This window comes from Pseudopipra pipra, chromosome 3, assembly GCF_036250125.1.
Source record: "Pseudopipra pipra isolate bDixPip1 chromosome 3, bDixPip1.hap1, whole genome shotgun sequence".
NCBI lineage: Eukaryota > Metazoa > Chordata > Aves > Passeriformes > Pipridae > Pseudopipra > Pseudopipra pipra.
The window spans coordinates 53010432-53035298 of NC_087551.1; the positions used below are offsets into that span (position 1 = coordinate 53010432).

The 24867-nt window shown below is 40.5% G+C and overlaps 2 protein-coding genes across 9 annotated transcripts in view; one reads left to right on the top strand and one right to left on the bottom strand.

Annotated features, from left to right (window-relative positions):
• Nucleotides 1-931: 931 nt before the first annotated feature.
• On the bottom strand, nt 932-11174 carry LOC135411537 (uncharacterized). 4 transcript variants are annotated; one of them, XM_064649230.1, is made up of 4 exons: nt 9987-11174; nt 9746-9867; nt 9639-9674; nt 932-1184 (listed from the first exon to the last, which is right to left on the bottom strand). In XM_064649230.1, the coding sequence occupies exon 1, from the start codon at nt 11172-11174 to the stop codon at nt 10350-10352; it is 825 nt and encodes a 274-aa protein (XP_064505300.1). In that variant the 3' UTR covers nt 932-1184; nt 9639-9674; nt 9746-9867; nt 9987-10349. The 4 variants fall into 4 exon arrangements, with proteins under 4 accessions (XP_064505300.1, XP_064505298.1, XP_064505299.1 ...); XM_064649228.1 differs by having other exon boundaries at nt 9639-9867; XM_064649229.1 differs by lacking the exon at nt 932-1184 and having other exon boundaries at nt 7153-9674.
• The window catches only part of SCAF8 (SR-related CTD associated factor 8), a 148951-nt gene continuing 135210 nt past the window's right edge, over nt 11127-24867 (top strand). For all 5 annotated transcript variants that reach the window (XR_010429194.1, XM_064649219.1, XM_064649218.1 and 2 more), the window contains exon 1: nt 11127-11251. Coding sequence is in view for 4 of the 5 variants with exons in the window: in XM_064649219.1 (XP_064505289.1) it covers nt 11222-11251 (30 nt within the window). In the remaining variant the exon portion in view is untranslated. The remainder of the gene's footprint in view (nt 11252-24867) is intronic.

The following is a 24867-nucleotide window of genomic DNA, read 5'->3' on the forward strand; positions in this document are numbered from 1 at the left end:
ATTAATATAGATTGTCAGCAAAATAGTGGGTTTTTTCTTAATTAATCCCTTCCACCAGTGGTAAATGGTATGGGGAGATAGCAGGGCTTTCTGAAATAAAACACACTTAGCTAGCCTGCTAATGTTGAATCAACCACCTCTTTTCAGCTGCATTGTTAAAACCATGCTATTGGAGAGGATGCATAGATTTTTGGGAGGGTCGAGAGTGAAGGATGGTCAGCACCTGTGGGTGAGCAGGGAGTCCCAGTCTCCCAGGTTTGTATTGCAAAGCGCTTTGAGCCATCGCAGCGGAGAGCTGCTGATTCCTGCCTGCGGGCAAGACTGCCCTCGGTGGTACGCGTGGGGCTGGTGGGAGGAGGGGGGTTGGGCACGGAAAGAAGGAATGTCGGGGGCAGGGTAGGGAACCGCATTTTGCTCCAGAAGAACAGAGAGGTGCGAAGACACCCCCGGCTGCCCGAGGGAACGCGCCTTCCCTCGCCGAGCCGGCGCTGCCCGGGCCGCTCCCGGCCCGCCAGGCGGACACCAGGTGGCGCCATTGTGCCGCAGCCGGGCCGGGCGGCGCCGCCGGGAGCGGGATGTGCTCCCGCCCGGGGAAGGCATGGGAAAAGGCAGCAGCGTCTCCGAGGCTTGGGCACACGGCCGTAGGCACCGTCCGGAACGACGAGCAACGGGGCGGCCCGACGTGTGCCGCTGTTGGAGACGCCAAGCGCTGAGGTCGCAGCCGGGGGTTGCAGCGCTTGCCTCCACGGGTAACTGGGGCTGGCTTACAGGCTCTCTGAGGAGGGGAGGGGGGAGAAGCCTTCAGGACTGTAACTGCAAAAAATAATGTTTTACCAGCATCTTTACCACTTTTAGAACCGCCCTCAGCGTTATTCAGTTGTCGGTCGCGGATGGAGGTCCAGGGCTGGGCGCGGGCTGAGAGATCTGCACTGATGGCTCAGGACATCTTTATCCACAGAATTGTTTCTTCTTCATGAGGCTTTTGAACAAAAATTTTGATGGTAAGGAAGCATGACACAAAGTTGAGAAGAGGCTACAGACTATGTTCCCAAAAAGTCAGGAGCCAGGAGTCAGTAGGGGATTTTCAGATATTTAACCCATGAAGTGACAATTGCTGGTGCAAATTTTCCTTTGGGGATGCAGTTGTAAAGCATTCAGTGAACATTGTCAGCATACCAGGAAAGCTGTGGCTCAGGGAAAGAAAGCAAGCTTTTCATCAAAAGCAACTCTCTTATCTGAAGGACACAAGAATAAATCTTAGTACATATCTGTATGTGGATTTTAATACAACAAAACCAAGACAAGATTGCATTTGAAAACTTTTTTAAAATTTGGGCAAAAGTTAATATATTAAGCTTTTTTAATTTTTTATACTGTTTGTCAACTTCTTGCATTTCACTTATCTCTGTACCATCACCAGAGTGGTTTTAGATTGGACATTCAAGAGTGATATTTTTCCCAATTGTAGGTTAGCTTCTTGTCAGCTTAATTATACCTGAATAGGTGCATATGAAGCTGAATACTCAATTTGGTCAAGGTTTTTTTGCTACTTGGGCACATACCATATTTCTGGTTGCATGAGAGTTTTTAAATTATATAATCTCATTCTGTGAACTTCACAAAGTAAACATAAGATTGAGAAGACTCACCTGGGTCATAACAGTGGCTGGGCTCTAGTCTGGAGAGATAATCTTTACTTGTTACATCTTGTTCTGGGGCGATTTGGGTGAGGTGTGCTTTAAAGATTTGTAACATCACTGCTGTTGAGCTGGAAAGTTGCATGAGTACATCCAAAGCTTTCCTCTGTTGTGCCCTACTGTGCTTCTGAATGTCTCATTTAGCAAGTTGTGAGTGATTTGGACTTAATCGGAGCAATTTTTTGACTCATGCATTCACATCAAGAACAGATCAGATGGTACAAAATGTTCTTGAATGTTCATGTTCCTGTAGTAATACTATTACCTAGGCAAAACAATCTTTCAGTTAAAATAGAGTATACCAGTTTTACTTTCCTAAGGCTTGCCCTTAAAGAGAGTGAACACAGTAACACACATCAGACTCAACAAGATGATTTCTGCCAGACAAGATGATTTCCTCTGAGAGTTAACAGTCCAAATCTTACAGCTACAGAGTCTTAAAAAAGCTGACAAAGAGATTTTGAATACCTTGTTCTATAAGTTCTGACCAATGTAAGATCTACCTGTTATTACTTGGTAAAAAAAAAATAAAATATTTGCTTACACTAAGAATGAATCTTATTATAAGTGCATACGAAGTTTCTCAGTGTTTCCATTCTTATAACAGTAATTTTTCATTGGTATATCTGTAGTTTTATACGGAATTGAAAGGCTATATAGGCCATATGCCTCTCATTATTTACATTTAGGCTATAAATGCCCTTAAGAAGTCCAAGTTTTTAAAAGCCTGAGAGTTGAGGGTGGAGTGTATGTAGGGATATCAAGCATGGCAAAGCATACCTTGTTAGCAAAAGGTATTTACTTAAAAAGGCTAGGTGGATTACAAGTTGTCCTGTGTCAAAGCTAAAGCAAACAGAGTGGTTTGGACTGTACTGTGAAGTCCACATCAGTGTTCCTACAGAGGCAGTAATGAACTTTTGCTCTCTATCCCCAGCAATTCCACCAGTTCAGGCACCAACAGCCAATGTGCTGTTCCAAATATTATTTTATGCATTCCTGGGTTTAATGCTCCCAAGCAGGTGACTGTCAGGGTTAACCAGATGGGTGTTTTCTATACAGCTTCTGTTTGGGCAAGCACAGTCTTGGACTGGGAGACTGTGGATTCAAGAGTGTTAAAATTAAGTATACTCAAGTGGCAAGAATTTCCCTGCCTGGATGGAGTTTACAAATAATTTTTCTACATTACTGTTTTGTGCTAGTTATTGACCCTGCTGAGAAAGATAACTTTTACACTGACCTATGCCGCCTTACCCAAAAGGTTCCTGCAGATGATAAGATCATTATCCTTGGTGATTTCAACGCCAGAGTAGGAAAGAATTTTGAAGCCTGGAAAGGAGTATTAGGCAAGCATGGTGTTGGAAACTGCAACGATAATGGTCACCTTCTGCTAGAATCCTATGCGGAGCAACAGCTCACCATCACTATCTTCCAGCAGAAAAACAGTCTGAAGACAACCTGGATGGATCCCAGATCTAAGCATTGGCACCTCATTGATTATGTCCTGGTGTGACGGAGAGATGTCCGCGATGTCCACCACACCCGCGTGATGCCCAGTGCAGAATGCCAAACAGACCATCGACTGGTGCGCTGTAAACTTAACTTCAATCTTAAATTCAAACCTAAAAGGGGTGGTATCCCAAGGAGGAGACTCCAAGTTAACAATCTTCAATCAGCCACAGTGAAAGACAGATTCCAGGCAAATCTTCAAACTAGGCTCGAAAATCATTCTATAGATTCTATAGATCCCTCTCCTGAAACACTTTGGCACCATATTAAAAACAGCATCCTGCAGTCATCTGAAGAATCCTCGAGGTTCTCCTTCAAGAAGAACAAGGACTGGTTTAATGAAAACAATCAAGAGATCCAGGAATTGTTGAGGAAGAAGAGAACCACCCACCAAGCACACCTTGCACTGCCATCCTGTCACGTAAGAAAAGCAGCCTTTCGCCTTGCATGCAGCAAGCTCCAACAGAAACTCCGTGACATCCAGAACAAGTGGTGGATCGATCTAGCTGAAAAAACTCAATTATGCGCAGACACGGGTGATCACAGAGGATTCTATAAGGCCTTGAAAACAGCGTATGGGCCTACATACCAGGTCCAAAGCCCTCTACTCAGTGCAGATGGTCAAATGCTTCTGACAGATAAAACCTCCATTCTGAATCAATGGTCTGAACACTTTCAGACTCTTTTCAGTACTAGCTGTGTAGTGCAAGACAGCAATTCAGTCCATCTCACAACAACCGGTGAAGAATGAATTGGATATTGCCCCCACTTTGGGAGAAACTCTTAAGGCCATACAACAGGTGAAAATTGGCAAGGCAGCTGGGGTTGATGGAATTCCACCTGAAGTCTGGAAACATGGGGGCCAAGCACTCCATGCTAAATTTCACGAGTTTATGGTGCGCTGTTGGGAACTAGGTGAGCTACCATCTGACCTTTGTGATGCAGTCATCATCACTTTGTATAGAAGAAAGGAGCTAAATCAGACTGTTCAAATTACCGTGGTATCACTCTGCTCTCCGTTGCTGGCAAAATCCTGGCAAGAATACTTTTGAACAGACTAATACCCGCTATAGCAGAAGGAATTCTATCTGAAAGCCAATGTGGTTTCAGAGCCAACAGGAGCACCACAGACATGGTATTTGTTCTCAGACAACTGCAAGAGAAGTGTAGGGAACAGAACAAAGGTCTCTATGTAACCTTTGTTGACCTCACCAAGGCTTTTGATACTGTGAGCAGAAAAGGTCTATGGCAGATTTTGGAATGTTTAGGATGTCCCCCTAAGTTCCTTAAAATGATCATCTCACTTCATGAGGATCAGTGCAGCCAAGTCAGATATGGCAACACACTTTCTGAGCCCTTTCTAATGACCAGTGGTGTGAAACAAGGCTGCATTCTTGCACCAACCCTATTCACAATCTTTTTCAGCATGATGCTCCAAAGGGCCACTGCAGACCTCGATGATCAGGACAGTATCTACATTTGATATTGTACCGATGGAAGCCTATTCAACTTGAGGCAACTGAAGGCCCACACTGAGACCTTAAATCACCTTGTCTGGGAGCTGCTTTATGCTGACGACGCTGCCCTTGTCGCCCACACAGAAGCAGCTCTGCAGCGTTTAACATCCTGCTTTGCAGACGCTGCTGAGCTCTTTGGGCTGAAGTCAGTTTAAAGAAGACAGAAGTTCTCTATCAACCTGCACCTCAGGAAGTCTTCCATCATCCCCATATCACCATTGGCCAATCAGAGCTCAAACCAGTCCAGCAGTTTAATTACCTAGGTAGCCTCATCTCCTCGGATGGTAAGATTGATGGAGAGATAGACAACAGGTTAGTAAAGGCATATAGTGCCTTCGAAAAGCTTCATAAAAGAGTTTGGTGAAATAAACACTTGAAGAAAAGTACAAAGGTCAGTGTTTACAGAGCCATTGTGCTGTCTACTCTTCTATATGGATCTGAATCATGGGTCATCTACCGCCACCACCTGCTACTCTTAGAACGCTTCCATCAACGCTGTCTCCTAAACATCCACTGGTCAGATTATGTGACTAACACGTCTGTTCTAGAACAAGCAGCAGTCACAAGTATTGAGGCCATGTTGCTGAGAACACAGCTGTGCTGGGCAGGACACGTCTCCAGGATGAAGGACCACCGCCTCCCTAAGATCTTGCTTTATGGTGAACTTGCCACCGGCTGCCACAAGAGAGGAGCCCCAAAGAAAAGATACAAGGACTCCCCGAAACATCTCAGCCTTGGCCATATTGATCAACTGGTCTACTCTGGCCTCCAATCAGGAGGTCTGGAGACACACCATCTATAACGCTGCTGCTGCTTCTTTTGAGAAAGCACACAGGATCACTCTTGAGGAGAAAAGACAACGCAGAAGGAATCGTGTCTTGCAGAATATACCACCCAAGGAGTCCTTCTGCTGTGCCAATGTGATTGTCTAAATCTAATTTGTTAAGACTGAAGCAAATAAAAAAGCTTGAACCAAAACTACTCATTTTCTATGTTATTTGCTTGAGATAGTAAAGAGAAACTATGGAAATGACTCTTAGTGTATTGTGCTCACTTTTATTATGGTCTGTAATGAGTTAGCAGAGTGGGAGAAATAACTTTGCTTTTGCAGCCTTATTGTTGGAAGTTGGAAATTTGGTATGTATGGGCAGGAGACAGAAAGTAACATACTGTGAAGGAATGATCCAAATTGCTGATTAAGGTCTGCCCTTAATGCTGTCAGCCTGCATGTAAAAAGCATCAGGTAAAAATCTTTTCCTTGTTTTTCCTTTCTTTTTTTTTTTTTATTAAGATAATGTTCTCAGTTCGTCATCTCAATTGTTCTTACTGCAATCCTTTTGACCTTGTTGCTCTACAAACAGCACTACCCCAAATAAGCAGTCTTCTACTGTTTATAATGTCTGACATTTATTAATGAATCATCCTTGAATTTTCCTTGAAATACTTAAGTATATTTTAGAAAGTTTTATTTTTTAGTGCTGGAATTGAATTCTTCAAGGTGATTTCAGTACATATATGTATGTATAGATATATCTACTGAAAAATTATTTATGACTTTGTTTTAGTTTGAGCTTCCCTCAAAAGAAAAAATGGATATGTTTGTAGTTGGGATTGACTATAAAACATTTTTTAAGTCTTTTACATTATTTGCAAGCTGAAATCATAGATTGTTCTATCCTTGTAGTTCTGCTGTTACATTTAAAATGATGCAAGCATGGTATAATTGTTACTGCAAATGCATTGTCTGACCTTTATTTTAAAAGAATTGTCTTGTTAGGAGCAGAACTAAACATGACTATGCAGCTGTAGGAAACAATGATCACTCTACCTTGTAATTGTACACTACAATCAGAAACAGGATGGCACAATCTTCAGGACTAGAACCCCACACAGAATAAGAAAGCATTAATAAATGCTTTCTGGCTAAGCGTATCTTAGCAATGTTGTAAATGCCACAGTAGGTGTGACTCCAGCACATTTTTGCATCAGGTTATCCAAACCTTCTACAGGCAAATCTGACAAATGTTACTTAAAGGTAATTTCCAAGACTTTGCTCTCCTTTCCTGATTAAAGCAGTTTACTTTGAAATCAACACAGATTTATAGTGTGTGCCTCTGAGAGCCGTAGCTGGCCTGCAAATTAAACCTTCAATTGCTTTTGAACATGCTTTTTTCAATAAAGTAGTCTTGAGGTGGTTTCCGTGGTGGTGTGCTGAGTCTGACAATATTATGCCACGACAAGTGCAAGGTATTCATGGTCAGTCAAGCTTGACAAGCAGGAACTGTGTAGTAAACTAACTGGGGTTCCAAATTATCAAGCTGTCATGAGTAATGTGTGGTTACAAATGGTTCAAAAATTCTCTTGCAACCTCTGAAATTTTTAAGTACTTGAGAAAGAGCTCTTTATGTGAACCTATGTCTGTAAGAAACTCAGAAGTTCAACAGAAAATTTATTTTTCTACTTTTAGTTACAGTTTAAGCTTTCACAATGGTTATAGTGAAGGAGGACTGAAAATGCAAATGAAAGAGGAAGATGAGGTAGAGTTAGTGAAGAAGGACAGAGGGGAGAAATGTGCTAAAGCTCAGTAAAAAAGTAAGCAACTTTTTGAAAATGCACTGAAAAATTAAGTAGAGATAGGCAGTGTGCATGGAGGATAACTTGTAGCTGTGCATTCAAAAAAATTGTGGAGAGAGTTATTGTGAAGAAAACTGAGCGACATCCTCTTACCTGAAGCTACAAGGGACGAATAACAGATCTACTTTCCTGTGTTCTCTGCCTACTGGAACACCAGTTCTCCCTCCTGACAGTTGCATGTGGTTTTGAATCTAACACTTGCATGTAGTTTCCTCTGCTAAGAGGAAACAAAAGGGTATTGCTCACTTGGATGACGGATTTCTTAAGAGCATTTGCCAGTTTGATCTCGTTTGATGTATTGAGTCTATATTTGGACTTGTCCTTGTAAGAAGTAAGAAAAAGGCAGGCATACCTATTTCACCTTCTCTTATGGGGAAAAAAATGCACTAAACAGCAGATTAAAGACCTATTCAGTCCTACTTTTCTCTCTAATTGCAAAGCTAGGTGTTTGCATACACACAGGAAGCGTGCGCCATCATTGCAAATTCCACACTGATGTGTTGGAAAGCAACTGGGATCTTCATTTGCAAAACTAAAGCTTCTGGTAAGAGTTTCAGCAGTAGTGCCAAGTACTGGAACTGCAGAAAGCTTGTGCTGCACAGCAAGTTGACACTTACTCTGCTGTGCAGCACAATGAGAAATCTCCTGGCTTTGGTATGTTAGCAGTGATAGTGCAAGTCACTAAACTAGAAGCCTTGTGGGGCAAGGTGGCCTTGCCCCAGAATAAGCCAGTGTTTCTGCACTAATACTGTTTTCATATGACTTCATTTGTATGCTTGCTTAACTTAGAACATGTAAGTACAATCGGAGATGTATTACAGTATCCATTCTGTTACCTATTTCTCATTCTTGGATGACAGCCAGCTCCTTATGAGATCAGAGAAGTACTGTACTCCCATTCTCCTTTCTACTGATGGAATTAAATAGGGGTGTTAAAAGGCTTTGCAAACTCTTTAAGTGGTAAAAATATTTGTTTAAACGTCTGTTACAGACCTACAGCAAGTAGGTTGAATATGGGGGGAGGGAAATCACTTAGTTTCAAATTCAGACTCTGCTTTTGAGGCCAAGGCTTTGTGCATGTACCTCTAAGTGTAAATCCTACCCCTCCTTCTCTGGTTTCTCCTTTATTGGAATAACTTTTATGCTTCTGGAAAAAATTTTCTGGAAAAGCAATTGTGTGGTAGTTTTGTGATCACTTTGAAGCCAATTTCAAAACTTTTTCTGGAAAGTTTTTACAGCATGGTATTCTATCCATTTTAATAAGGAAAATTAGGCTTGCTTCAATTTCATCTAAAAGGAAAGCTACCAGATGCTGGAGGATTGTTTGTAACTTCAGTATTTCAGTAAGTTTTCCAAAGGAGTACAAAGTAAATAGTTTTAGCAGTTATTCTTGTAATACAATTAGTATAATGTAAAGCCTTCACAATAATTTGAACAGAATCACCTCTTCGTATTTTATTTACTCTTAATTCCCACGGGAAGAAAAAAAAAAAGAACAAAAGAGGAACAAGAGGAACAGAGGCTTTGTCCCTTCTGGTAAGCATAGTGTGCTGCTCTTAAATCATCTGTGAAAAGGGTTTACCAGACGGTTGCACTGAGCTATGCAGTTCATACAGTATCAGTGCTACTCAGATTGGAAGGGACCTGGGGAGCTCTCTGGTCCAACCTCTGGCTCAAAGCAAGGTCAGTTGTGAGCTCTGAGTAGCTTGCTGAGGTCTTTATCCCATGGGACCTTGGAAAGAGATAGAGACTGCACAGCTTTTCTGGAAAACCTACTTCACTGCTTGGCCATCTTCACAATGGAAAAGGCTTTCCTTCAGTTGAGAGGTCAGAACCTCTCCTGCTTTAAGTGAAGACCAGTGCCTCTTGACCTCCTGCTATGTAGGAGGTCTGCAAAAAGCCTTAGTCAATTGCTTACAAATGATCAAAAATGTTAATGAGCATTATTCAGTTATTTTGTTTTGCAGGTATTGGCTGCTAGTGGGTGCCCTCCCTACCTCATGGCCATCTTTCTTTTCAATCTGAATAGACCCTGTCCTCTCATTCTCTCATAACAGGGCAGTTGCTCTTGCCTCCTGGCCCTCTTGGTGGCTTGAGACTGCAACAGCAGTGGTTGTTAGAGGTAGGCTTTTTCCCTAAGTAAGCTGGTTGGGGGTAACGGTGGAGGAACTTCCAATTCTGTTCGTAAAAAGACTTAATAATTTCTCTTGTGTTTGTATAAGAATGGAGCTGTAGGATTCCAGGTCTGCCTCAGATGCTGGGCTTATCTTAATTTATAACTTACCTTGTTTTTGAGTAAAACTCACTTCAGTTTGTAAGGCTGTGGCTCAGGCCTGAAGTGGGATCTTCACTGTACATGAAGAGCCCTTATGGCTCTGGTCTGAGGGGTACTTGTGGCTCAGGCCTGAAGTGGGATCTTCACTGTCCATGAAGAGCCCTTATGGCTCTGGTCTGGGGGGTACTTGTGAGAGCAGGAAGGCACAGTCTATCCAGAGCCTGGCTTAGGGTTGTCACTGGAAAATAATGAAACACAATTCAAACGGGAGTCTAATTCATGCTGTCATATGTCTGCTGTGTCAGTAGAGTTGAAAGAACATAACCAAGCAAGGGGAAACAGCAGCTAAAGACAAACCTAAGGTTTCATCCTCAGTGGTTCTGAGCTCCTTCAGGCTCTCCCTTATTTAGGTGAGTCATGTGGCAGCTTTGTGTTTGAGGGAACAGACACCTATGCCCTGGATGCAAGTCTTCCTGATAGAGCTGTTGCTGCTGGGATTTCTGAGCTGAGCAAGGTGTTTGTTCTTCAGGGGGAGGCAGGCGCTCTGCTGGACTGGCATGGTGGTGCAGGTATGGGTGCCACTGCTTTTCATGGAACTGCACCCTGTCCACAACTTAACCTGGGAACACACCCTGGGTTGTCAAACAGAAATGCCTTAATGCCTAGGGATGAACTTGGAAACCTTTTGGTGTTGGATTGTTAAGTCATAATATTCATGTATTAAGTGCACTGGGTCTCGTGATCGATTTGCATTACGATTTTGTGGGTTTTCTTCTTTCCTCTCGATAAATAATATTGATTACTAATGGGCTTATTTAATTGTCGGGGGTTATTTGCCCTCCTACGTCTCGCTGATTCTCTCTCCCGCTGCTTTTCTTCAAGCCTGCGTGCCGTTCCCGGTTTCCCCGGCGGGCCTTGATGGGAGGAAGGTAACGCGAACCGTCCGGGCATCCGGAAACGCGAAAACGGCGTCCCAAGAACTCCTGGACTTGCCTCCGGTGACGACACAGAGAGGCGTTTAACACCGCGCTCCCGTAACCCTTCCCTCGTCGCCCGCTCTCGGAGGAGGAGGAGCACGGAATCACAGGAGGAGGAGGAGGGGATCGGGCGGGGCGGACGCGCCGCCATCCCGGCAGCGCCCGTGGCGCGGGCGGTGTGCGGGTGCCGCCCGGCAGGGGGCGCTGTGGCCGCTCTGCGCCGCTCCGGGTGCTGCGCTGCGAGGAGCCCCCGCGTGTCCGCCATATTGGCGCCCGCGCCGCAGCCGCTGCGCGTTGTTCGCCCATCTCCTGCCGGCGTGGCCGCCCGGAGCACAGCGCGCCAGGGAGGGAGGACGGGAGGGAGGGAGGGAGGGGAGGGAGCGGAGCGCCGGCGCGGCCGGGCGGGAAGCGGGGCGAGGAGGAGACGGAAACGAGCGGGGCCCCCCGTCTCCTCGCGCCCGCCCCCTGCGCCAGCCGCCATGGAGAGGAGGCCCGGCGGCCCCTGAGCGAGGAGCGCACGCACGCACCGACCGAGACTTGCCCCCGCCCGGCCCGGCCCGGCCGCCATCCGCCATCCGCGGAGAGAAGCCGCCCGGCCCCCGCCTCCGCCGCGACATGGAGGCCGTGAAAGCCTTTAACAGCGAGGTGTGTAGCCCTTTCTCCACGGCTCTCCCTCCTCGGGGCCGGGGAGCGGGCGGGGCCCCAGGGCCCGGCGCCTTCCCTGCCCCCTCCTTCCCGCGGGGAGGGTGCGAGAGCCGGGGAGGCCCGGGGGTGCGGGAGCGCTCCCGCAGGCCGGCCCGGGGCTCCCCCCCGCGTCGGGCGGGAAAGGGCCCTTGTCGCCGTCCCTGGGAAGCGGGCGGGTTGAGAGGGTAATGGAGACGCCCCCCCTTCCACCCAACTCCTTCCGCCGTGAGGCTGGGGGCGGCTGGAGGGGAAGAATGGATCTGGCGGCGGACTGGGGAGAGAGGAGGGTGCGGGAGGAAGAGGAGGAGGCCTCTCTCCTGCGCCTGGCCTGCAGTGGGGCGGGTGATGCCCGGACAACTTCACGCAGCGGCCAGAGGAGGCTGCGCGGGGCGGCGTGGGGGGCTCCAGGACCGCCAGGCAGGGGGACCGTGCCCTTCCCCGCCTTTCCTCTCCTCTCCTGCCACCCTCTTCCTCCTCGCTGCTTACATGTGTGCCCGCACCCCGCCAGCGCGCATTTTTAACACCTCGTGGAGCTGTGTTTTAAATCTGGGGATGGGAATACAAAGGCCTTGAAGGCTTGTCTCCGGGTTTGTGAGCGTAGTATATTCGCAGTGGTCGAGATGGAAGCAGACATTCCCTACGTGCTGCACAGAGCTCAAATCCTGCACCGAAGTACTGTGCAGAGAGCGGGCACTCAAGAACACATGCTTACAGGCTGAGGTATTGATACGGCACCTGGCTTCTCTTTTGTGCCCAAAGTTAATGTTTATTTTATTGCAAGATGGTTCTTGTGGCAACTCTTTGTTCCTTTCATTGTCAGTTTGTAGTGTTTATATTTTGAAGTTAATGTAAAAGCAAGGAAAATGAATACGTATTTTTCTTCTTACAGAGTCATCCGTGTCACAAAGTAGATTTTTACTTATATTGACCTTAGAAAGTATCATCTCTGATTACAATATATACTTCTACAGACCGTTCACATACTGGAACTCCGAGTTGCTCTCTCACCCACCCCTGCGAGGATGTAGTATGATTTTAATGATTTTAAGTAATATGGTTCCATTTGAGCTGTGGTGGAACACGTTGTTTCTAGAAGCTACAGTAAGATAGGTTTTAAAATAAGCAGGTACTCTCCAATAACTCAGGAGCAGTTATGCAGCCCTAACTGATGTGCAATTCTAGGTGTTGCACTTCATGCAATTTGAATTCTTAAGTAGAAGAAAACACATTGTGGCTGCTAGAAGAAAAATAAACTATTTTTCCAATTTTTTTATTTGATTGGCGTATATGGGAAAAGGAAGAATTTGGTCACAAGAACAGAAGAACATAGGGTATTTAGACTGTTTTCCTCATATACCTACTAGTATGAGCAGAAGTCTTCATTTTCATATTGAAAAACAACTTATAACTGGCTTGCTGAGTGCTCAGGTATAAGTACTGTAAAAATAATTAAGTCTGAAACTTAAGGTGACAACTGTACTGAAGAGGAGAGCTTTACAATATGCTTTACATTTTCTAAATACTTGAAAAACAGTACCCTTTGTGTTGTTGGAAAAGAAAATGCAGAATATCAGACAGACATTTTAACCAACTTATCTCTTTTATAATACTATTATAGTATTAATAGACAGCATCTGTAGTTTAAGCTGTATCTCTGTATTTGGATGCTGGGCTACACTGATTGGAAATTTTTAGAGATATCATGACTAAACCCCTGATCCTGGAAGTAAATGGTACAAGACTTGCTGTGTTTAGGGAATCCCAAGTGTCATTGCTAGCCACTCTTAACACTTCTGTACCCAGTGCAGAACATGACTTTAATTTAACTTTCCATCATTGTCTCTGGTCAAACTTACCTATACATATTTTGCATTTTAGAACTGAAATGATTACTAAATATTTAAAGTAGCTGAAATGTATGAGTCAGTAGATTGCTGTACCCAAATAGTTTTGATTAACTTAGAAAATATTTGCACTTCACTTGTAAAAATCCTTTACTTTGTTTATGTTATGTTTTAAGGTCATGTTATGCTCCAGAAATCGTGTCTGACTGCTGTTCTGGAGTTTTTTGTCTTAAAATAGATATACATTCAATTTCCTAGCAGATGGGGTAGTCTAAATCATATCAAAACTTTTACCATACTTTCTCTTATGCAGTTTGCATTTGGTTAATAATTTTATAGCAGTTTATGTAACTTACTGGTGAAAACAAGGTGATGCTTAAGAAAAAGCATTCCAATACATTTAAACACTTAAGTCTGTAGGTTGAGTACTTCTGGACTTGATTTGTTTGTTTGGGTTTTTTTTTAAAGAAGGAGTTGTGTTTGTATTCTGTAATGAAGCTAAAATGAAGGCAGCTGTCCTTCTAGGTAGTATAGCTTACTCCAGGCTTGTGTGTGAGCTGAGTAGTGTCTTGTTTTATGGCTATCCTATATAGCAGTCAGGATTGAAGGGATTAATGTAGACTTGTCATTAATTTGACTAGGAGGAAATATTTCACGTTTATTTGAACACTGACTACTGGAAATAACGCTGGCTATTGCAGAAAGCTGTTCAGCGTCTAGTGATGATACGTGGCATTGTCAGTGCTGTACCTAATAGTACATACAAATTAACCCTAACATTTAAAGTCTTGGAAAAGGTATATTTAAAGCTGAGAAATAATCATACTCCTAAATAAAACATGCTCAGTGTTGTTTTCCTGTAATGGTTGACATTTTGCTTTTGATTAAAACTGCTTGGCAAATGAAAATTAGGGTAATATACAACTGACTTAGTATACTGTTGAGGTAATTGGCAATGTTTTATACCATACAGTTTATCATTTGCTAAGCTGGCATCATGAAGGCTAACGATTGCAGAATCCTTTTCCTCCAGGTCGCAGTTCAGGCCCTGAGTTTTTTCTGAAAAGCACAAAATCAGAGTCAAGAACAGGTTCTTGACAGAAGAAAATTACTGAAATGTTTCAAATTCTTTATATGCTCTATAAAAAGAAATTGAAATGGACTAGAGGCAAATGCGTATCCTCATAGTTCCAGCACTCCGATGATAATGATTTAATTGCAGATGTATAATTAACACTCAGTATTTGTTACATAGTCAGTTCAGTGTTACAGGTCTTGCTGTCAGCTTCAAATCTAGCCATTGTCACAAAGATTTCAAGTACTGTACTTGAAGTTGGTTTTGGGTGCTACACTCTCCAGAGTTTCCTTGCAATACTTGTCTTTTTTGCAGTGGCAAGCTTTGTATTTCCAAATTATTTTTCACTTTATAATGTGAAGATTGTGTTCAGACAAGTTTGAAAAAAAGGGACCGATGGATGCTTTAATTCTGAAACACATTTAATTTTAAATTTCTTTCTATATAAATATGTAGAATAATAGTATATAGTTTTACAGGCATGTAAATAGTCATAGGACTGTAATTTATTTTAGGGAAATGGAGATCGCAACTTCATTTTTAAGTACAACACAGACTAGATATTTGAAGTTTTACTTTGTTTAGCCATATTAATTGTACCTGTAAGAATGAAATAATAGGAATCTCGAAAGAACATTTATTTAAAATGTAAAGGGCAAATTCAACTTAGATACTAATTTAAAAACTGCTGTAGTAATTCACTGATCCAGTTCAATGAAACATAGCATTTCTAATAATTACAAGTTTATCAATGTCTAATCACACACAGGCACACATCTCTTCATATAAGAGCTTCATTGTCTTGCTGTCCATGATATGATACTTTTTTTTTTTTTTGCATTCTCTTTATTAAAAACAAAGCAAAACCATCTCATGTATAAGCTACGCACACTTCGGTCAAATCACTGAAAATTACTTTCACTTTGAATTGCCGAGGCTGGCACTTACAACTTTGGTCTACAGCCATTTAGAAGGTTAGAGTGGTCAAACCTACTCAGGGCAGTTTGATGCATACCTGGTTTTGGAATTTACATTGTTGAATCCAATGCACAGTAGTTGTTAGCCTCCAATGTTACAGCTTTGAGCTGTTTTTGTGTTTGTCAGGCACGGTGTATTATGACATTGGAAAGGCGATTGAGAAAAGGGCAATCGTTCATTTGAGCATATTTTGTATAAAAAGCTTAATTCCTCTTGTCTGTAGAGTTGGGTGCTGATCTTTTCATATGAAAGTGGCTGTCCTTGCGTAGTTCATCAGAAAGTGGAGTCCCTGAGCTTTTGGTGTGCATAATGGTCTTGAGAGTCCTGTAGGATGATAAAAAGTACATGAACATTACTACTTTTGGGTTCACTTGTTATTCTGGAATTGTCAGTGGTAAGGATATAGCAGACATTAGACCATTTATTAGTAATGCTGTTGTCTGTATACTCTATTTGCATTTCATGATATGTTGGTCACCCGTATGACATTTCTTTAGAAGATATGTTTTAAATGTCAGTGAGGAACAGTTCAGTGGACTACAATTTCAGAAATGTGACCCTTGGAAATGACCCACATTTTAAATACTGAGCATTGAAGTACAGGTGCATAAAAGTACAGAGGGCTAATATTCTAATTCTAAAATATTCTGTTTTAGACTACTTTATTTAAATGGCATATTGCAAGTCAATGAGGTGGCTTTTTCATGAAAGAATGCCAGTTGAAGCTAAAAAAAGCTAAATGGTATGCCTCATGAAAATACTAAATAGAGATTAATGCTGAATAGCTGGGGAAGGTAGAAAAAAAGGGATGCTTTTTGAAATGAGGAGCCAGGGCTTTGATTAGTGCAAGTAGATGCTAGCAGTTAAGTATGAGGAATGGTGAAGAGACTGTAAGCTACTCCCTTTGATTCTGCTGCATGTTTCATGTTGGCTGAAGCACCTGAAACGTCTGCAGAGCTTTTTTCCCCCTAGCTGCTGAGACAATGAGAAAACCTCTGTTCCTCTTCTCTGCCACTATGTTTTACTACTCATAAAAAAAGTGTGATCTTCTTTCATATCCTCTGCTGTTTGAAGGACTCGGCAACTATGATAAGTTTAAAGCTTTCTTCTTTTTTGTTTATCTGGTATCACATTTATGATCTGATATTTGTAAATTTTATTGTAGCAAATTGGGATATAAGCTTTTGGTTTACTTATACTTGTGAGTTAACTCAGTGATCCTTAGATCTGCATGTGGACATTCACACAACTGAGAAGTTGTTTCTCTTTTTCGTTCTTAACCTCTGGAGTGAATGGGAAAAATGTCTTCCCTTTTATTTCACCGTATAATCGTGTAGTGCTTTTCAGAAAAAAACACTGAATCTTTATATGAATTCCCTTAAGATACAACAAAATATGTTAGCTTCCTGTTTGCTGTCAGAAGCATTAAGAGCAGTATCAGTGAAATGTATTTCACTGTTGTTTTTCAGCAAGAGTTGAACTTTGCTGGCTCGCAACACTTTTTTTCCTTTTTTTTTTTTAGGGTGTAGGGAGAGAAAGCCCTTTTCTCTTCAAGATACAGTAAATATTAAATTGGTGTTGACCTGATTAAATGTGTCTTCATGTATACTGAATAAATATTTACACTTTTAATATCACATTTTCAAAGACTTGTCTGACCTCAGACTTTCACCAGCCACAGGATCTTGACTTCAGGCCTTGTAAAGACATGATCACACAAGGCTATGTTAAAGGCCCAAAATGTTAGGGCTTGTTTTTATTGTTTTTGGTGCATATCTTGCTCAAGAACCTCATTCCTTTAGTAAAGTAGTATAGGGCAGACATTGATTAGTTTTCTGTCTTAGATACATACACTTTGAGTTTCTTCTTAAACTGTGGTCAGGATTAGATTCCTGTGAGTCTGGAGAGGTTGTGTAGATCTCTAGATTCTGCTGTGTCTCTTTTGTTGTAACTGGTTAGTTATAAGCATTGACCTTACTTGCTACTCATTTAGGCAGCAGTGAACTGTTTTGTAGTTTAAAACAAATGCACTTCTGAACTCTCATAACTTCAGGTCCTTTCATTTTCAACTGCTTACTAAGATCATGCCTGGGGCTATAATCTTTGACAGTGTGCTTGAAATTATCCTAACAAGTCTTATTTGAGTTTGCCGTCATTTGAGTTATGCCCCATCCCCTGAGGTGTTGCAGGTCAGATTGGATGAGGCTCTGAGCAACCTGATCCAGTGGAACATTTCCCTGCCCATGGCAGCAGGGTTGGAACTAGATGGTCTTTAAATTCCCTTCCAACCCAAACCATTCTATGATTCTATGATCAACAGTTTGCTTTCCTATGGCAGTTGTAAAAGTGGAGTCTAGTAATCCAAATGTCTTTCTTACAGGAAAAAACCTGCAACATTCAGAACGAAAGTATTTGATAAAGCATATTTCTTGTAATAGCCTCCTGCTTGTACTGTTAGGCTTTTGGCAACTGAGCTACCATTTGTACAAAAATGACTACTGTGGATATACAATTTATCATTATGTTTCCACTTTTTTTTTTTCCAAGAGTTTGCCTGCATAACTTAGGTGGTTTTACTAGATATAGTTTTTGATTGCATGAGGTTGTGGGAGTTCTTTTCTCCTATCTTTGTGGTTATATGAGCAGGTAGCTGATGGGTATTTTTCTGACGCTTTGACATTCAGAAATATAATGCATGTTTTAATATAATAAACTACATATGTGGAAGGTGAGGCTTATCAGCTTTGTTACTGTGTTTGCTGTTGATCGTTTTGAGGGCTGGTAGAGTGTTCCCATTTGAAGTGAAGGCACAAAAGAAGATGTGCCCCAAAGTGGAGTGGCAGATCTGATATCCAGGACTGGTGGTTTGGGTGGATGGTGGCTGAGCAGTAAAACAGTGTAGGGTAACAGCAGCTGAGAGGTTGAAGACACCTGTTTTGGTAGCCTCGAGCTTGTTTATTGTTACATTCTGTCTATAATATTAGTGTTGAAAGATTGGAGTAAATATTTTATAAAAACTTATGAGACTTGAACAAGGCGTACGTTTTTATGCAAGGAAGTAAACAGGTGTCTTACATATTTGAATTGGAACTTATTATTGAAATAGCATGCATTTCTGGAAAAGGTATTTTAGAAGATCTATCATCTCGCATGGTTTGGTTTAGGTTTCCTTATTTTTTTTCCTCTGGTTTTGGTACTTATTAGTTATTTTCAAAAGCTAAAGTAGAATTAATTATGTGCATTCTTTGCTTTCCACTCCTGTTATTCCATAGCTTGTTTCTTCTCAAAAGTACAGAGTACTATATATTCCACTCACTAGAAAACTGATGGTTTAAAAATTTTGGCACCATGGCATGACTTTATGGGGCTCTCAGTGCATAATTTAGAAATTAGTATGATAGATAGAAATACAATTCTAATATTTTGATATTGATGTGATTGCAGTTTTAAAAAGATAAATAGTCGTACATTGAAACATTTTTGGCTTTTCCAGAGGATAAGTCCAAAGAGCTTAGAATGTATTAACCAGATTGTTGTGAGCCAGTGGAAAGACCTGATCAGACTGAAGTCTTTCAGAATACTCAATCTCCTGTACATATTAACAAAACAAAACTGGTTCATGTGAAAAGGAATAGTTTCAGATAACATGTTGATCTTCATGACTTGGTTATCAGATATTCGGTAATAATTCGGTAATAACCACCTTAATTTTCAGAAGAGCGAAGTGGCCTACTTAACTGGAAAGGAAGAACATTTATATAACCAATATATGGCTTGGAAAAATGCCATCCAGTATAAACTGTGATTTATTTTTTTCAATTGTTTTTTGAAAATTTTAAATCATAAAGTTTCATTGTGAATACAGGGAGTTGTAAGCCATACCCAGGGAAAAAATGTTTTTAAATCAACATGACAAAAACGGCTTTTGTCGTGAGTTCTACAAACAGTTGGCTGAGAAAATGTGTGAGTCTGATTTTCAAAATGTTTAAGATCTGTTCCTATATTTCATGTCTCAGAATTGTAAAGATGTGATTGTAGTTAGACTTCTCTAATGCTTTTAACACTCAAAGTGTTTTGCCACACTTTCCCAAACTAGTTACAACAAAGGGTGTTTCTTCAGTGTGGGCAGCCCCCAAGCTCACATATGGAAATCCATGGAGACTGACATTGTATCAGAAGCTGATCCATTTTCCTCTTGGTGATCTAGAATTAGCTATAAAATAATGATAAAATGTTAATGATGGAAGTAAACCATACGGCAGGAAAGATGAGAAAATGGCGTAAAGTGAAATATCCCTGTTATGTTCCTGGTTTTTGTGTCTATTACTCCTTTATCTGGATCTTTTGATCTGTCTTTCCATTCTTTGAAGCTTGGACATCAGTAAAGCGCTCACTCTTACCTAGCTATTTCATATGATCCATTTAGGTTTCTCTAAGGTTTTTCTAACCTTTTTGTTTCCAAGTTGTAAACATCTTGAGTTACTATGAAGAGAAAAAATGGAGTTGTATTTTATGGCTTATAAATGGCCAGGAGCAAATGGAGTATGTTCTAGAGACTATCTGAAGTAAGCATGTTTCACAGTTCTTTCAGGAGACTGGAGTTGAATCTAGGGAATTTCTTTAAATTCCAATTTTACGTTCGTAGTCTATTTGTACAAAACAGACTGTACCAACAGAACTTAAAAACTCTCTTTGAGAGTAGTAATTACAAGGGTTTTAAGAGAATTGTAAATAGGCTGTTGGCTCAAATAAATGAAAACCAAAATGGAATTCTGTTTTTTCATCTCAAATTGTTCAGTAAATTTGAAAGTCATAGTTTTGTTTTCTCAAAAGAGGTAGGAGAAGGACTGTGCAAAGGCAGTGGTGGTAACACCTGACTTCTCTATGGGCTGAAATGTGATGGGCTGGAGAGACTGCTGTATTACCTTTGCATATTATTTCACTGAGTTGCTAATACATTAGTTGGGATGAATATTTAGATCTCCTCTTTAAACGTAAACATTGGTGTAAAATGTGACTGACATGCAGGAGCTGAGCTTTTCATGTGAGTGTTCGTGGTTGCTTTTCAATTTTTTTTTAATGAATCAATGAAATACAACAGTTAAAAGGAACACATGCACTTGGGTATCAAGCTTATTGACTATTATTTTATATTTGTTCATTAAGACCACGTCATGCCCTTTAAGTGGTTGAGAACAGTTGTATTAATGTAGTTGCTGTTGAGTTGTAACCTTTTCATTCTACATTTTTTTAATGTTGAATTTTGGCAACTTATATTGTCTTGGTTAGTTACTGGAAGAAAAGAACTTTTCTTTTTTTTTTCCCTCCAAATTGAAATATGCTGAATGGAGCATCTACCATTCTTAGTCATCCTACGTGCATATATATTTTAACACTTCTGTGCAACACAAAGAGCAACAAGGTGCTGACTGGGTTTAAATAACAGTTCTCACAAGTGAGTCCTAGTCAGCATCAAGGAAAAATCCTACTCACTGAGAGATGGGAGTATGTAATTTAAATAAATTTTCCTAGAGATGAAATTTCAGGAGAGCATGTAAAATGTAACATTATAGAAATTTGTTGATAGTGTCCTTTTTTAAAGCAATAACTAACAGTACTCTTTCCTTGTTCTTTGCAGTGTGGTGATATTAATATTTGGTAAGCAATTCAGTGATTATTTCTGTATATACAGTTGGATTTGATTTATTTTAATGCTGTTGAAATACGAAAGAAATTAACCTGATTTGTTAAGCTAATATGTATTTGGCTTGACTAAGTATTTATTTCATATTTTTTGCACTGAGATTGTAGATACTTGCTATTATACATGTCTCGTTAGTGTGATGTCATTATTTGATGTCTTTTTAGTGTTGTGTCCTGATAGCATACAGAGAAAGCTTTAAAAATATTTCAGTAGAGAGATGTGTAACTGATATTCCCAATGCTGGTCAAAATCTCATACTTAAGAGATTGGCTGAGTCCTGGAGTGTCAGTATCATGATGTTTATTCCCTTAGCTGCTGTTTCAGTGTTACAGGTATTTGTTTATGTAAATATCTGTTCCTTTGGATCACATGAGACTGGAGTTTTTTGTAGCTTTCAAGTCTTCTAGTGGCAAAATTACATGAAAAATTATTTCCTAGCCTTTCTTCTCTTGTGTTTATAAGATTTGGCAGAGGTATGAAAAAAGACATATTACTTATGAAGCTATATTTTAATAAAGTTACTATTTTGTTATGTTTTTTATTAAGAATTTTTGTAGGGGAACAGCTGTCTGGCTCTTTTGCCTGTTGAATGAGAATGCTGAAAGATCTTGAAATTAAGTGCTGTGCTTTGTGGAAGTGTAGTGAGCCATTGCCTTCCATGGAGATGTGTCATAACTTGCTTTGTAAGCAGCTGACCATCCTCAGAGGATGTAAATTCATGTGCATGGTGCCTGCTCTTCACTTGAGAAGCTTCAGACTGTAGCTTAGCATCACGTAGTGTACTGCCTTGTACATTACAGCTATTTGCAATAGAGTTTGCTTTTTGCAGGTATTTACAATGGATTTAACTTTAGGTACTTTTTGAATTACTGTTGTAATGATAAAACTGTGGTTTGCATTACTGAATGATGAAAATTTGAAATATGCTGATAAATTCCTTGACTTTCAGTAAGCCCTCTCTTGAAGACCACTTTTCTTAACAGAATTGAAAAAAAATACAGGTCAGAAATTCACTGCATTACATATAGCATCAACCTGATCTTTGCATTTTCCCCCAATCCCAGTGTATGATTTTTATAGCTTATTAAATCTTTGAGCAAGCCCGTTATTTTTTTCCCCAAAGTTTGGAAATAGTACTTACTTAAAATTATATTGGGGAAAAAGAGTATTAACGATACTGTTAACTTTTGTGTACACTGGAATATTGCATTTTGTGCAGTTTCTTATCAGTATTATTACTTTTTGATGTACAAATCGTTATTTTTTAAATCAGATACAGGAAAATACAGAATTGTGAATATAATTGGCTTTATTTGCTAACCTTGTCTTTTCTTTGGTATGTTACATAAATGTACATTTATGTAGTAAATCTGTGTAGCTTGTTGCACGTGAAGCAGTTAATTCTGAAGGAGGTATGTAAGAAATGCTTGTTTTAGGATATGGTATTAAAAACTGAGTCTTAGAGCTTCTTTTGTTTTTTTCCCCAATGTAAGAACGTACAAGATACCTCAATTGAAGGTGATGAGGAATTTGAATTTGTTTAAAACAGCTGAATATGTTAAAATAAGGAAGAATTGCTGTGACTTTTATGTGAGACAATAATGTCATGTAATAATGTGTGTATGAGAGTTCTTTGAGAAAATTAGAAGCACGTGGACAGGGAAGAACCAGGTGTTTTTACTTGGATTTCCAAAAAGTAACTGAGAAGATCAATTCTCAAAAGTTTGAAAAGAAATTGAATTGCTATGGAGAGTGCATCCTTAATTGATAGATGTCTGCTAAAAGGAGTGACAGGGGAAAAGTTCATGTGCAGAAATGATCTGTTTTTTCATGATGGAATGTTATATGGGTTTGTTCTGAGAGTCCATGTATTTCAATTTATTTGTCAATGCTGTGAAAGAGTGATAGAATGAGGCTAAGAAGTTTGTTGGCAGTATTAAGTTATTCAGGGCCTTAGTGCTGAAGGGCTGGCCGTGAAGGATTGCAAAAGGGCATTGCTGTACTGACTATGAGATGACAGCTTACTGTTTCATAAAGTTAAATGTGGTAGTGCAGGTAGGGGAGAGAGTATGAAAAGGGCAACCCTGGCTTTATGTACACAGTGATAGGCATTGAAATGATACAATTTCTTAATTGATAAAACCTTGCAATTGAAATGGAAATGTCTGTTCGAAGTTCAGTAGTCATAACAGGAATTAAGAGTCTTGGAAATTATTAGGAAAGAAACAGAGACCATTTCATCTTATTCCTTGTGCGGTCTGGTTTGTCCCTCATAAGGCTGTGTTGGCAGAACTGGGTTTCTCCTTTGCACCGATTTTGATTAAACTATGCACTTTTACTGAAAGATGTTGGATATGCTAAAGATTTACATGAATTCCCTATATGGTGGGAATTCAGAGGGTTTTATGAAAAAGATCAGTTGCTTCTGTCTCGGGAATCACTGAGCTATAGGTTGCAGGTAGCTAAAATAGTATTCAGAGGATATATCTCTAAAAGGGCAACTGTATGTTACCTTTCATAAACATCATCTATCAAATGCTGTTTTTGTTAGTTTTCTCTAAACTAGTAGCATTCATCAGTAAGTAACACATTTTTCTACCATACCCTAGCACAAAGAGAAGGAGGAGCAGTAAGGAGAGGAAAAAAACCCCAACAAACCTCCCTCCAAAACAACAACCAAGCAAACAAGAATTAAAAAAATGAAAAGGTGAATGTAAATTATTACGAGAAGGTAGAAAGGGTCAGAAAAAAAGTGGTCTTGATAGTAACCATCCCTTTTTGGTGCTGTCCAAGTAGGAGTGACTGCTGTGTCTCAGCTCAGAGACATGATTAGACAGGGAGCTTGGAACAGTTGCCAAATCTCTGTTGTCAGACTTCCTGCTGTTCCATACACTTGAAATAGCCAAGCTGACTAGGGCTGGGTGAAGTTTGAGAAGAACCAAGCAAGACTTTGGTGAGGCTTTGGATGTGGAAGGTAAATAAAAAGGGGCCTCTATATGCAATTTCAGGACATTTTGGAGAATATGGAAGAGGAATGTGGAGTATTTAATATCTGTATAGTGAGAAGGTCTTCCACCATTCCCAGGTAATGGCCATGAGTCAGGATCAACAAGCAAACCTGAGCCTCTGTGTCTCAGGTCCTCCACTGAGAATTTTCCAACACTACATTTCTGTTGAGCAATAGACTTGGTTAACAGTATAAGCTCCTACACTGCGTTTTTCACTTTCCTGTCTCAGTAAGTCACGCTATGGACTGTTTTGCTGTGACACGGGGCTGAGATGGAAGAGTGAAGTACAGTTGAATAGGGGACTTCACCTTTTTAGATGTGACTTCAAGGTGGATTGAGTAGGTGTTATACACCCTACTAAATAGACGTGGGGAGGAATTACTGGGAGTATTGGAGATCTGATACAAGTTTGACCATCTGTGTCTTGCTGTTACATTTCTGTACAGTTGAGTTAGCATACAAACTTATTGCAACATTTATTTTTACAATTCAGACAGTAACAAAACAGGTTGAAAGACAGTCTGAGAATCAACTGTTAACACTGCTACTTTGATCATGTTTAAGACTTTCAATGCTATATGGTATTAAGCTGTTACATGCTTTACTTGGACATTTGGCCAGCATCTGATTCTTACTTTGGAAGATCATGGCTCTGGGAATTGCTATGATTGAGACAGATTAGGATTTGTAGTAACTGTATCTTTGTGGATTCATTTTGTCCCTGAAGTGCCATTCAGATTCTGGCCTTCCCTTTTAGGTTTTCCTGTGATTTATATTCAGCATTTAATCAAACATGCACACTTCTATCAAAGGTTTACTGATTGTCTAATTATTAAAATGCCAGTGTGTGTAGCACATGACTGGATGGAATCCTCATACAGGAAAGTAGTTAAACAACTTTCCCACACACAAATTTACTGTAAATTTGTTCTGTGTTTTCTTTAGCTATAAGTGGTTTGAGAAGATTA